Genomic DNA, 14,250 nt, shown 5'->3' with positions numbered 1-14,250 from the left:
TTGGATGATCTTAGAATGAGCGGAATGCAGTATTTCCTTTGTATTTTTACCTCGATTTTTGATGAACGTTTCCTACCAGTGTTCCTTGGTTACTTCGCCATTTACAGCTGCTCTGCTCACCTGTTTCTCAGACCCAAGAGCAGTCCCAGTTGTATTATAATTTCCTTCTCAAGCCAGGAGGAATGTGTTTAAGTACTTAATAGATCTTCTGGGCTCTGGAATTTGAAGGAGAATTCACAGAGCCGCCCTCTCTCAAGAGGAGATACTTTCCTTCCCCATCTTTCCATGGCTCTATGTGTGTCGCTTTCCTCCTGAAAATACCAAGATCTCTACCTCCCTCCCCTGTGTGGGACCCAGGGGTTGGAACAGCCCTGCCTTTGTCTCAACAGCCAGGCCCCAAATCTGCGGATACAGCCCTGCCCACCCCCCAACTCATTGCCAAAGCTTCGGATTAAACATGGGGTTAAAAAATCCGATTTGGATTTTCTGTTTTGTTCTTTTTCTCAGTGCCCCTGACAAGTCAATTGAAGCATTGTTCTTGCAAATCTTCACTCCTCTGGTTTTCTGTGGGAGCTAGAATTAGGGCTCTTTCCTGTAAAGCCGTAAGCCAAGGAGAAACTATTTCAGCAATGTCGTCTGCAATGGATACTGTCCAGAGCGCAGAATTCTCTTGGTTTCCCACCAGTCTCCACCGGCGAGTCTGCAACCTCTACACACCCCCCCGTGCTTGCTTCAGAAACACCTGAAACGCTTTCAAAGCAGGCACGTTCCCGCCAGCCACACTTGCCCCAGGTCACTGCTACGTGCAAGTCAGACCCGAGATCTTTAGGTCCCTAAAAGCCCCCGAGTGGATTCACCTGCAGAAAAATGCTGTAGGCGCGCCACGCTCCTTGAACCTTTTGGGTGGTGTTGCGTGTTGTGCTGACAGCTGCCCTTACTGGAGAGCCAGCTAATCACTCAGCAAATTTGAGAGGCGACAACCTGGGCTGGACGAGGTAGCATGAGAGCCCAGAGTTCCAGGAGACCGAGGATGGCTGGGGACTGACCTAGGCTTCGAGTTAACTCTGTGGGATGCACCGGTCACTAGAGCCGTTCTTGCGCGGACCGGGTCAGGGCCCTGGGATGGGAGGAGGGCGATGCGCATCTTGTGGTCGTGCCGGGGATCCTCCCAGGGTGCGCGCGCGTTGGCGTGGGCACGCGTGTGCGTGTCCGCGTGTGTGCATTTGTGTGCGTGTGTACACGCGTGTGCGTGTGTGTGCGCGCGTCTGCGCGCGTGCAGGGAAGGAGGCAGGCGCACGCAGCACCCGCGGGATACAGCACAGCCCTGGGGGCCCCCTCTCCATCTCCTGCTGCCGCAGACCCGCGCCGGGGCGGCCCCTCGGCAGAGCGGGCGTCCAACCTCAGCGAGCGGGGCGCGGCGGCGGGCGCGGGGGGTGGGGCTGGGGGGCGGGGGGGGGGGGAGGAGGGCGGGGGGGCGGGCGGGAGGAGGATCCGGGAAGCTCGGCAGTTATTTGACAGGAGCCAGGGAAGCCGCAGAGGACGCGGAGGACCGCCGGGTGCCGGGAGGGCAGCTGATTGAGTCCGGGCCTCCCGGAGCGCTGGGGAAGAGGACCCCGAGCAGCCCCTCCGCCGGCTCCCCGGCCGCCGTGCCAGCGCGCAGGGCGCGGCCGCTGCTCCGAGCGCCGCCCTCGCCCTCCGGGGCCGAGAGCCCCGCCGGCCCCGCGCCCGGTCACCATGCTGCTCCCCCGGCTCTGCTGGCTGCCGCTGCTCGCGGGGCTGCTCCCGCAGGCGCCCGCGCAGAAGTTCTCGGCGCTCACGGTGAGTCCCAGCCCGCGGGGACCTGGCGGTGGCGCCGTGCCGCCTCCTGCCGGGATCCGGCGGGGTCCCCGCGGTCCCCTCAGGCCGAAGCGCCCAGGCACTGGGAGCAGGTGACCCTCGGGGAGGTGGCGCCTCCTTCCGCCCGCGCGGCCGACACAGGTGGGGCCTGGGCGGTTCGGCGGCGTGTGCGCGCGCGGGGCTGCTGGGGTCCCCCCGGCACGGGTGACGGGCCGGGGGTGCGATCGGGGATCCCGTGCCGCCCCAGCCACGGGGGGTGGGCAGGGCCTCGCGCGGAAACCAGGTCTCGGGACGAGGGCGCCGCCCGGCGGATTGTCCGAGGGCGGCCCCAGCGGGGCCTCGGCACCCACCCGGCCCGGTGTGTCCCGGGCTCGGCTCTCGGCGCGCGGCCGCGCGGACCGCGTGGCGCTTGCCTGCCGAGGGGGCCCTGCTCGTGGGCCCCGCAAGTTTCGCCTGACCCTCCCGGAGACCCTCCCTACGTGAACTTGGAGGAAGCAGATGACACGACAAGTGAACATTGTCTTCCTTCCTGCTTAGAGCAGGCAGAAATTGGGGGCCCCCGGGGGCTCCGCGTCCTGCGCTCCCCGGCCCCGGGGCCCCGCGCCGGGTGTACCGAGCGCCAGGGTCACCGCGCCGACCGCGGCGGCTTTTGCTTTCTTAGCTGCGACTTCTCGGCGGGGCCCGGCCGCCCGGCGCGCAGTGCCAAGCGCGGAGCTCCGCGCAGGAGCCGAGCCAAGCCGCCGGCCGCCGGCTGGTCCCTGGTGTCCCAGCCCCCGGCTCGGGCAGACCTCGTGGGCTTGCAGTGTTTGCAAACCCATAATTAATGCAATCTGCAGAAACGAAAACATTCCACTTAAATGTGTTTTTGAACAAGTGCTTGAGAAAACACGAAGGGAGAGAGAACACCTCTGGTGGGGAGATGCTTTTAAGTGGCCGGGGACTCGTCCTGAAGGCGTTTATTGTATCGAAAATACCGACGGGTGAGATGGGCTGCAGTCGGGTTCTGCTTTTCAGCAACGCTCAAGCAACCCCCGAGTCTCTTTTTCATTTTTTTTTTTTCTTTCCTTTCGAGCAGTACCAGGAGGGAGTTAGTGAGTTCACGGTTCATACCTAAAATTCTTCTGGGGTCCCTGCCTTGTGTCTCACAAATGACTTGTAGATTAGAAACTGCTAACTGGAGCTTGAAGGAGGTTTTCACACGCTCAGCTTTCCCTGTAGAGCCTTTATCTCCGCAGAGGGGCGGTGGAGCAAGCCTTGCTCGATGTATCCGTGTGTCTATCCATCTATACACACACAGGCGCTTAGACGCCCTCCCCCGCCATAGCGCATGCAAGGCCGCAGAGAAACAGACCAAGTCTCAAAATGAGACCCCACGTTTCTTCCAGAGATGAAGCAGCAGGTTGTCCATGGTGGCCACAGATTTCCTGAAAGTGCCCAGGGTACACGTCATCTGGGTGCTCCCCTGGGGGAACCTCCTGGGTTGGAAAAGCAGAATAGGGCGTTAGTTATTGGAATAACTGAAATCTCTACAGGTTTTCTTCTCTTTTCTGCCCTCCACTCTTCTTCGTTAAGCATTTACTTTAAGCCCCTCGTACTTTGCCTTCCCAAGGCTGCTCTCAGGAGTTCCCGGGTGGCAGTGATGCCAGCTACAGGTGGGATTCTTGTGCAGAAATGGTACATATGTGGCCCCCTTTGACTGTACTTCCTGAGGAAACCTTTTGCCTTACAACTGCTTTTGCAGATAAAGCGCTGTGCTGCCTTCGCGCCCAGGAGAAAAGCTTAAAGCCACGACATATTTTGGCAAACTCCCCCCGCCCCCCGCTATCTAAGACATCAAGAAGTTTTGCTGATGGGCCGTGAGGGAATGTCGGAGGTGCTGGATTTTCTGTGGTGCTCATCTCTTTTCAGATCGTTTCCCAGTATTGGGGGATCTCTTGTGTCCAGAGCAATGGCTTTCTCTCTGCAAGATTTACATCTGATCTTTAATAAATCAGAGAGACAGTGCCCGTCCCTGGGAGACTGGGAGTGACCACTAGAAGTCGTCTGGATGTGTGACCCGAGGCGAGTTACTTAGCTTTCTTCATTTTCAGTGTTCCTATCTGTAAAGTGGGGATGAAGCAATACCCTGCGTTTAGCGTGTTGCCGGGATTAAAGGTAAGGCGTTTGTGCACGTACCCGGCATGTGTCTGCTCTGTAATTCACCTTATTCCTGACAGCAGCCATGCCGCTGGGCCCGATGCCATAGTTTTCACAGGTGTCTGTGTCACTCAGGTGTGGGGACACTGGCCTCACGGGGGTTCTGTCTGTCAGGGGCGTGTGTGTAGAGCACAGGGCTTTGCTCTGGGTGAATATGAGCTTTACTGAGGTGGATGGTGTCCGCGTGGACGGGCAAGTGAGGAAACTCGCCCGTCTGCCCCCTTCTGTACCACCCTTTCTTCTCACGTAGAGGCAGGAAGAGGCACTGCCTCTGGGGGTTAGAAGCTTGTTGCTGGCTCCCCTGCATGACGCCTTTGTTTTCCTCTCCCTATAGAGAAAGGTCTTAGTTTGGGGGACAGTGTTGCCGGATGTGTCAGTGGGTTTGATCACCTCCGCTACTTGCTGTTTAAGACTAAGAGAATCTGCTTTGCTTGATAATTGTCTTTTTTTTCCCACCAAAGTTATTCTTCAGAAATGGCACCTTTGTGTGTTTTCCTAGGACTTTCTGAGGGTTTGCCTAATCGCCTGGTCATCCGTGAGCCCCGTGTTGTTTCCAATAAGCAGACGGTGCTGTGAAGTGTATCGACCCTTCCCGAATCTTGGTCCCCCTCTGTTTCTTCCTTCTTCTTCTAAGGCCGGATCATGTCCATTTTTTCATGAGAATGGTTGACTTTTTAAAAAATTTCTGCTCATGGCCGAGACTAGGGAATACCTGCCAGTGTAAGTGGTCTGGTTACACATCATTCTACTCCTCAAAGATGATCGCATCATAGGGGCGGTTATACGGACTTAGACAGCCAGTAACCCCGGCCCTGGGTGTTTCCTTCCGGGCTGTGAGGCACAATGTGCCCCGTGACCCCTTCCCCGGAGTGTTTGCGGGGGGCAAGTGGATTGATTTTAGAGCTGCCTGAGGGGAACTCTGCCCACACTGAGGACGCAGAGGCCGACGGCCCCCCTTCTCATGTGGCTTCTGGCCACCCGTAACGATGCTTCCCCGGTTCCTGTCCACCACTGAGCTTTCTTTGCTCCCAGGGCACGTTGTGTGTGTTTTCTCGTTGATCTCCCAGCAGCCTAACCAGCAGGGCTCTGCCGTGTCCATATTCCAGAGGCCCTGTTGGAGCCCCGGACGCTGCCCTGATCCAGATGCTTAGAAATTCAACCCGAGGTTGTTTCTCTTCCCTAGGCAGGGTGGAGGGCTTCCCTGCACTGTTTGCTGCTGGGTCTCCTGTGAGAACGGTCCACCTCGACCCTGCCCCTTCCCTCCCAGCCTGGCTGGCCTCCAGCACACGGCGAGGGCAAAGGACTTGTCGGTCGGGGAGACGTGTACCGACAGAGTTGAAGTGGCTGTTTTCCACCCCTGTGTGTATCTGTTTGCTTTGAAAGAGAAGGAAGGAGTTGGGAAGGCAGGATTTGCTCCCATGTACATGTGACAGTGTGTCATTATTGGCACAAGAGGGTCTAATGTTGATGCTGCTGGGATGTTGGCGTGGCCCCGCCAGCTCCGGGCGACTGTGGACCATCCTGCTTGACGCTGTTCTCACTCACTGCCCAGGCGCTCAGGGAACGATTATGGTTTCTTTCTTCTCCCGCTGCAAATGCGCTGAGTACATTTGCTGCTCTGGGAAGGCTGCATTTCATTCATCAGCAGAAGACGGACCACGGAGGTGGTTAAGGAAAAGGAAACTAAACATCATCAAAATTTTCCAACCTAGAAGCCCATTTACATGGCGACTACAAACCCAAACATCTGGAGGAGTAACTTTAATTTTGATTTGAAATCAAGACCATAAATAAAAGTATAAGCAACTTCAGGCTATAACAAGACTGTGCAGTAAACGGGCATTGATCTAACCAACACAGGTCGCAATGGTTCAGAACAGAGCAGATTTCTAAGTAATTCTATATCAAAATAAGCCTTCCTGAGAGTCTAGGAATTTAGAATGAGGCTGTTATTAAGACTGGCAGTGGAACACTGGCGTAGAGGGCAAGGGTAACGTTTCATATTTTTGAATTAAAAGGTACACTATTCCGCACATACGAGTCATAGACGCAGAGTGATGAACTTCCAGGTAGATTTTGGAATTGGAGAAGAAAAATTAAGAGATAATTTTCTGAGTTCATTTATAGGAAACTAGAACTGTCACCTTTTGTTTCCCCAGTTGATGGTGTTGGTCATGGCACGAGATCCCCCTATTAATATTGGTACATCTCTAGAGCTTAAGTAACCCATAATATATTGAGTATTTAACTGAAGCTCCAGAGAGGAAAGGTTTCAGAAAATGAAATCTTAGTTTCATACGGGCTAAGAAGAAGTTATTCTAAAGGGATAATCATAGGCATTCTTGTGTGGTTCTGTAGTCCCAGGCCGAAGACCAAAGAGCAAGGATTTGTAATAAGACACAAATAAATAGAGGCCAGTGAAATGGTCCCTCACATTTATATTGTCGTGATTGAGAAACAAGAAATTATAACCGGAAACTTGTACTAGCTGTCCAGATTTCATCAGAATTCTCAACAGGGAGGCCCTCTCGGGATGTCTAGTAACACTGTAATTATATTCAGGTTTTTATTACGTATGGCATGATGTGGGATATTAACCAATTAAACTGGCAGTTAAGGGAAGGTGCAATGTCAGTACAGTAAGTGAACTTTTTCTTCCTTCAACACATATCTTCCCTCTTTTTACTTTCTTCTTTTCCCTGGTCATCTTTTTTCTTTATCTTTTAGGCCTCTGCCCAAATTACAATGAACTCCCTTTGCTTCTCCTGTGACCATTAATGTTACTGTTTCTTTTTTAGCGCTAGCTGAGATCCGTGAGAGGTTTTCTAGTTTCTTCCCCTCATACGCTTGCCCCTAAGAGCATCTGTAGGCCCCTCTACCACGCTCCGGCCTGGTGCTGTGGGCAGGCCACTGCAGTCACTTTATCCCCAGCATCGTGTTACCGGCCCTGTCCATCAGCAAGCCCACGCCGACGGCAGAGTTTTAAAATGTTTTTGTCGGGGGGTTAAGCCAACTCTTAGCATTTGAGGTTGCTGGCAAAGAGTCTTCCAATAATAGTGAAGTCCCAGAAAGCATGACGAGTTTAGATGCACACGGTCGTCTGTGGTGTTTGCTCCCTGGTCCAGAACACTTCAGGATGCACGGCAGAATCTATTAGGTCCATTTCATTTGGGATGTTCTCACATCTGTTGGGTTTTAGTCACTGCTGAAAGAACAAGTCCGTCGCCTTGTTAGCCCCCAAATGCTCTAGCCTATAGGCGGCTCTTGCTCTAGCCTATAGGCGGCTCTTGCCCTAGTCTATAGGCGGCTCTTGCCCTAGTCTATAGGCGGCTCTTGCTCTAGCCTATAGGCGGCTCTTGCCCGAGGTGGGTTGTTTTGTGTGTTTATCTTTGACTCTGTTCCGTATAATCAAGGCTCCAGGAGCAAATGGGTCCAGCCTACCTACGAGATGACAGCATGGCAGACACGAGATTTCCTTCCTGGGATTAAGAAAATCTGTCTCATTTCCCATGGCTTTGCCTGTCCTGGTCAGGTCTATCCCATACCAGCCCCCAGCGGACTGAAAAAGACAGACGCTTCCCTAGCCCAGGCCACGGTGGCTTGTGAGGTGGGGCCTCGGGGCCTCGGAAGAAGGTGGCACTGGCTCTCGTCTGATCCAGACGTGAGTGCTGACTGCTGGGCAGTGGACTCCTTACTCCTGCCAGGCAGCCACATTTCTCCGTTTCAATGAAAAGTGCATAAGAAATGTTTTTTTATTACTCTGAGGAATGATGAAAAAGTACATTGCCCAGTGGGAAGACTGTTGATTTTAATTTCTTAGGGCACCTTGTCCGTTGAGGACGGTGAGATGTGTGGTTGCCATGGTTACCTCTGGCGTGGCTGACCCATCTTATGACAACTCTGAGCGTGTTAGGTGTTGTCGCTCTGGCACGTAACTCACGACTGAACCCTAGTGTTGAGGTTTTGACGTGTAATTGCTCTTTTCTCCCTTTCTTTGCTCATATCTAAGTGCTTCTGGGGCCCAACTTCATCTTCCGAAGAACCTAGCGTAGACTTGCCTTTTCCTCCTTGTGTCTGGTTAACTGTTTCTGGTTACTCACATAACTAAGGCACAGGTTCATCTCTCTTCACATGAACTCCATCCACATAATTGCACTTTCCTTGCGCTACGATAATTTTTCTTATAACGTTGAGAAAAAGAGACAAATGCAAAGACACATCACAGAGCTGCTCTGGGTCACTTCCTCAGTTTCGGACGTCACTGTGGGGTCGTTCCCTACATGACACATCAGATTCACATAAAGAGACGTCATAAGATACAGTCACGCCATTGATAAGAAACACTCCTAAGTATGGAGCAGAGAGTACAAAATAAAAATAAAATAATTCCGTTTATGCTTATCATTTTAAAAAACAATTCAAGAGGTCTGAATGAAGGTATCTAGCAGAATTTAGCGCATTGTCTGTTTTCAGTTGTCTATCAATTCATTCCGCAGAGGACTTGGGTCTGTGTCATCAAGACTTAAAAAAAAAAAAGTACATTTAAAATTAATTTAAAAACTTGACCTTTGAAAGACAGAAATGACTGTCCTGCGGTTTTGTGGTGGCTGCAGGCTTAAGACGGCCGAGTGAGTGGCATTTGGGAATTTCATGGCCAGCCCTGGGGTCAGGGTTCTGGGCAGCATGGCGCCCGGAGCCCTTCCTGTGACGAGACATCAGCTTTATACAGCAGGAGATACATGTGAAGGTTTCCCTCACTCCTTCTCAGAGATCAGCCACCTAAGTGTTTGCTGCCCCTGTTTTAAGGGACTGTCACCTTCTTCACAGGGAGGTGGCCGAGTCAGGGGCAGACAGACGGAGCTCAGTTCCTGTCATGCCCACCGCTGGTCAGGGCTCTGCTCTCAGGGCCAGGCCCGTCTGTGCCAGAGGGGCAGGAGCTGTCGGCCAGGCCACTGTGGCTGTTGCGTTGCACGTGCTTGTGTCAGAGGAGGAGGAGAGGAAGGTCCGTTTCTCCCGTGGCACCAAACTGACCGTGACATCAGGGCCCTCGCCAAGGAAAGTCTAGGCCAGGAAGACCTTTGTCCTTGGGAAACAGATACGTGGAAAGTTTTAAACATTAAAAAGAGAGATAAGGAGAAATTCTGGTGCCCTGCACTCATGCCGTTGACTGTGGAATAAAACCTGTCATCAGGAGGGTTCTCCTTGGACCTGGGTACACTGGAGGACCTTGCTTTTAATACAGGCTGAGAATCACATAATCTTTAAAATTGTCATCTACTGATGAATCAACAGTTCACATCATCTGCTTTCCTTGGGCCACGTACTTAGGTATTTAAGGAAGATCACTAGGTCTTTGAAGCCCAGATGCCCTCCGTGCCTCTTCTGTATCTTCCTGTCCCGACCCTTTCCTCCCAGGCCCGGTTCCGTCTTCCCGTGTTGGAGGGACTCGGAAAGTGAGGTGCGTTATGGACATCCATGCCCACCTGCTCCGACTTCCCACCCTCTCTTCTAAGGCATCCCCGCAGGTTCCCCCTCTGCTTTCTGAACCAAGCTCCGCTCTGAGCTCTGGTTGGTCCACACCCTTGGACGAGCCCTCGGGACCAGACACGAGATCTCAACAGAGGAGCATAACCTTGCTTGATGACACTGGGGTGTGGTTGGCCCACTTGCCCAAGTCACTTTCTGAATCTGAGGTTCCGTTAAGCCAATTCCCCCCCCCACCCCCGCAGCACTGTTTCTTTGAATGTTTTGAACCCGTAAGTGGTGTATACGTTATTCCTGTTAAAACTAGATTTGCGTCCTGACCCCGTTACCAGGTTGGAACTAGCCCCTCAGGCTCTCGTAAATCTGCTAAGCACTCCTCCACCTTCCTGTAAATGGGTTGGCCTGGGGACATTGAGGGATGGGCTGGGACTCACTCCCAGGAGATGAGACCCAGGGCCTTTTGTCTCTGCTGCAACGATTCCCTGCACCAGGAAATATCCCCAGGGGATTTGGGTACGTGCTCCGGAAAGAATCGGTGACTTAAAAATCATCAAACACTAACTTGGACTCCCAAGTACGTGTCCTGTGACTCTTACTCAGGCCCGGTATGGACACTTTGTGAAGGAAGGTGTTGGACCCGCTGCGAGTACTCAGGCAGTGCTGGTCTCCACCCGTGCTGCACCGCGCAGGGCTGCCGTCTCTTGGGCACACCGACTTGCTCTCCCAGCACCGGCGTGAGAACATCCCGCACGCGGACCGAAACTTCAGTGTAACGCAGTAAACGGTCTTTACAGCCTGCACTTTTCTCTTGTAAAGTAGAGAGAGCCGGTTTCCGGTGCTGGTAACAGCCCTGCCAAGCCGCCTTGTTCCTTTCGTGGGTGCGTGTGTTTTAAATTTTTGCAAACACCTCAGGGCAAGGAAAGTGAGTAACAGCTCTGACCTGAACGTACACGTCGACTAAGCTTGTAGCTTTGCAGGATCCACACATGATGGGCTCGTGCTCATCAGGTCTTCATTCTTCAGAGGTTTATCTTTTGGAGGGAGTTGCCAAAGCGAGATCTTTCTTTTCACTCGGAGATATAATCCAGGTGGAGTCACGAATCCCTTTCTCTGCGCCCGTGGCATCTCTCCGCCGTTTACACCCGGCTTGAGACGCAGGTGCGGCTCCAGGGGAAGCGCCTCTTCGTACTGTTCCGTCGCCGGCCACGCGAGGGCGCCCGAGAGCAGCCTGCTCCGCCGGGGCGGGCGAGCAGGGGTCCGCGGGTGGGCTCGGGCTCCACCCCCCGCAAAGCTTCTGCCACTTGGCGACTTGGGTCGTCACCTAGCCTGGGTTCAGGCGCCACGTTCAACTTTCCAGTTTTAGAGGTTTGACTCATGATGCAGGGACACTAAATTAGGGAATTAACAACCAAGGGACGTTTTTATTTGAGGTTTCCAGCAACTTTCTTTGGAAGTCTGGGATATGCAGGTTAAATTCAGGGCGATTACTCAAATACCAGGTAAGAGTGCTGTGTACCCGAGGCAGGATTTTGGCTTTAATAAATGAAGCCAGGAGAGATGCCCCAGTGGGCTGTCTGCTGGGCCCGGCTGCCGGCAGATGCAGTTTCCTTTCTGCCGCAAGATCTGGTCACTTAGTGAATGGATTTTATTTAGAGCAGTGGCTTCCCTTACTTGCAGGCTAAATTAATATTGTATTTCAGCGTTCTTTGGGGGTGGACGTTCTTAGACGTGTCCATTTTATGATGGATTTTAACCCGAAAGAACATTAACTGCAGAAAATCAACAGTCTGTGCTCAGGCTTTCAAAGCCTGTCTTCCAGCCGAGCCTTTTCCCAATAAAATCTGCAAACTCGCTTTGTTGGGGGAAGGCTCGGGGGAGGTGCGCCCCGGCCCCGCTTCCCTCAGACACTTTCTTACCGACCTCTGGCCAGAAACCAGTTACATTTCTTTGCATCCAAAGATCTGAAGGTGGTTTAAAAAGTCCTAATTGGCCCCATTCAAATTCTCACCAACGTTCCCTCCCCTTGCCTCCTCTCGGCCGCCGTTTTCTTCCCTTGTTCGTTTTTTACATGACAGAGGAAGGCCAGCCTCACTGCCTGCAGCCGTGGCCGCAGGTCGTACCGCAGACGTTGGGCGGAGGGGCCATGCCCGTGTTCTGAGGTCCCTTCGCAGCTGTGACCTCTTCAGAACCTGGCTTATTTCCAGGCTCAGCCCGGCCTCGCCGTGGTCCCCGTGTCTATGAGGGGGACTCGGGGAGCCGGCAGGTGATGCTGGGTCCCAGAGGCTTCCTGAGACTCCGGGGGGCCTGGACGCCCGGCATCGCCCCTCTGCCCCCAGATGGCAGCGCAGTGGCGTGGACACGCCCCGGACGCTCTGTCCTGTCCGAGTGTGGAATCCTCGGTGTGGGCGCACGTGCAGTGTCCCCCGAGTGCTGAAGTCAGGAAGTGGGCTGTGGGCTTAGGCCTGGGGAGGGGCCCCCTCAGGCCTTTCTTCCTGGGGACTGTTGCCACGTCAGCCCTGGTGCTCTTCTTATCCAACCCCCTAATTTAACACAAAAGGGTACAAGAATTTCATTGGCCAAGACATGGTAGAGAGTTAGTTAACCTCTGTGTCCCTCCTTCTCTGTGTGTCTCTGTCTCTGTCTCCCTCCAGCCCTCGGGCTTTCTGCAGTCTTGCACCGTGTGCACGTGGTCACTTCCAGCCGGCCTCGCCCTTCGTCTGCGCTGTGACCCTGCCAGGCTGCCTCCTGCCCACACCAGGGAGCTCGGGTCTCCGGTCAGGGCAGGGAGGACAGACAGGCCCGAGGACTGGGGCTCAGTGAAGTGGAGGGTCTGAGAAAATATGTAAATTAACCCAGAACTTGACTCAAAACCAAATTCTAACTTTTTAAAAAAAATTACAAATGGTGTTTTTTTTCACTTTTTCTCCTTTAATACTACTTTCTGGGTTTTCCAGTTTCACTGAGCGCTCAGAACAGCCCTCTGTACCTTTGCAGCAGTGAGATCCAAGCTCTTAGGACTCAGCATCCCTCGCTGTCTCGGAATTCCCAAGGTAGAGCAGGGGACGGGGGTTGGAGGTCCGCCAGGGGGCACCCAGCTGTGCCTGAGGACGGGTGCCGGTAACTGACGCATCCTTCAGCCCAGCGCTCCATCAGTTTGCTTTTGGGATTCCCTTAACGCACATCCTGGGGAGTGGAGGGGCTTTGATGGAGAAAAGGTAAGCAAGAGCACCGTGAAACGTGTAAGTAAAATCATCGCATGGCACTCGGGCTGTGTCTGGACGTGCTCGGAGGAGTGATGGACCTGACCTCTCAGCCGGGTGCCCGTCGCTGGCAAACAGGTCACTGTCCAGCGTCATGCGGCCTTTTGTCCAGCAGACACAGCAATGGACAAGGGTTGGGGCCAGTGTCCAGATGTCACTGTCAGAAATGTGGCCCAGAAGGTGGCTCTCAGCTGAGCCCTGAGGGTCTGGGAGGCAGCCAGGGGGGTGGGAGGGGGCTGGGAGCATCCTGTGCAGAGGACCACCCAACAGACGGGTGGGGGCCTCATTTGGGGCCCTGGAAGGATGCAGGGGGTGAGCGGAGCATGAAGGGCCCTAAGGAGGGCTGGGCAGCCAAGAGGAGGCTTCCCAGGTGTCAGAGCAGAGGTGCAGGCAGGCTCCTGGAGCAGCCCTGATGCTGGGCGGGGGCCAGGCTGGTGGTGCAGGTGTGATGCTGGGCGAGGAGGCCCTCGGCCTTTCCAGCTGTTCCGCTGACTCGTCTTCACTGCAAGGCCATGTTCTCTCCTCCACCCACACCCTGGACGGGAACGGGGCAGCTGGCTTGGGGCTGGAATATGAGTTTTCCTTAAAATGTGAAAGAAGTACACGGCGAACTTTGTGACAGGCGGCAGTCCCCCCTGAGAAGGAGTGGCAGTGCCGGGAGCCTGTCAGCCCTGGAAGGTCCGACGGGCGTCCCACCCAGCGGAGGGACCCAGGGCAGTGGCCGTGCTTCCTCCCGGTGACGTCCTCCTTGTGCTGACCTCCGTCGGGTTGGCCTCGTTTGAACTGGCAGCAAAGCCGTGCAGCCTGGTGCCAGATCAAGGTGAGATGGGAGAGAAGCCCCATCACCTTTTCAGGACAGTGCCTTGGAGTCTCGGGCGACAGGTGCAGTTGGTCAGAGGAAGTGTGAGGCTTCTTCTCCTGGGAGAAGAGCAGAGATTAGGTCCCCTGAGAGTGGTGGGAACGGCTGGGCCCTGGGGAGGAGCTGGCGAAAAGCAGAGGGGGCTTTAACAGCCCACGTGGGGACCAGGCGGGGAGCTCATCACGAGGTCAGGTTAACGAGTGCTGTCTTCACAGTTGTGCCCGCGAGATGTGTGCTCAGGGAAATAAAAGTGAAACTGAGGCAACAGGACTTGTAAGAAGACCTGGCCAGGGGCACGATTACGCACGTGAACGTAACGTGGCTACTTTTCCACGTCATGCTGGAATTGTTTCATCTGGGCAAACGGTACGAAATTCAGAAGAGTGGTGCCCCTCCTGGACGGCCTTGGTCTCCTGAGGTTTCCCGTCACTCAGCCCCACTTGCGAGCTGTGGTAACCTGGGCTCTCCCGTGGACTGTCGAGTGGGGTCGATGCTTAAATACTTTGAACCAAAGCATGCGAGACTTCGGGTTAACTGCATCCCAGGAACCAAAACCTCAGAGCAAACGCAGCCACCGCGTGGCCGCCGCCTCCACGGCCTGTCTTTCAGGGAAGC

General features: G+C 54.4%; 1 protein-coding gene across 5 annotated transcripts in view; it reads left to right on the top strand.

Moving 5' to 3' along the window:
• Positions 1-1,527: 1,527 nt before the first annotated feature.
• SMOC2 (SPARC related modular calcium binding 2) overlaps positions 1,528-14,250 on the top strand; it is a 149,329-nt gene continuing 136,606 nt past the window's right edge. For all 5 annotated transcript variants that reach the window (XM_027081154.1, XM_027081149.1, XM_027081145.1 and 2 more), the window contains exon 1: positions 1,528-1,818. In XM_027081154.1, coding sequence (XP_026936955.1) covers positions 1,735-1,818 — 84 coding nt within the window. In that variant the 5' untranslated portion in view covers positions 1,528-1,734. The remainder of the gene's footprint in view (positions 1,819-14,250) is intronic.

The sequence above is a fragment of the Aethalodelphis obliquidens genome, unplaced genomic scaffold (genome assembly GCF_003676395.1).
Source record: "Aethalodelphis obliquidens isolate GAN/ISIS:26980383/991018 unplaced genomic scaffold, ASM367639v1 scaffold3, whole genome shotgun sequence".
In the NCBI taxonomy this organism is placed as follows: Eukaryota; Metazoa; Chordata; class Mammalia; order Artiodactyla; family Delphinidae; genus Aethalodelphis; species Aethalodelphis obliquidens.
Note: the sequence above shows the minus strand (reverse complement) of the source record. Positions and strands in the feature narration are given on the sequence as shown.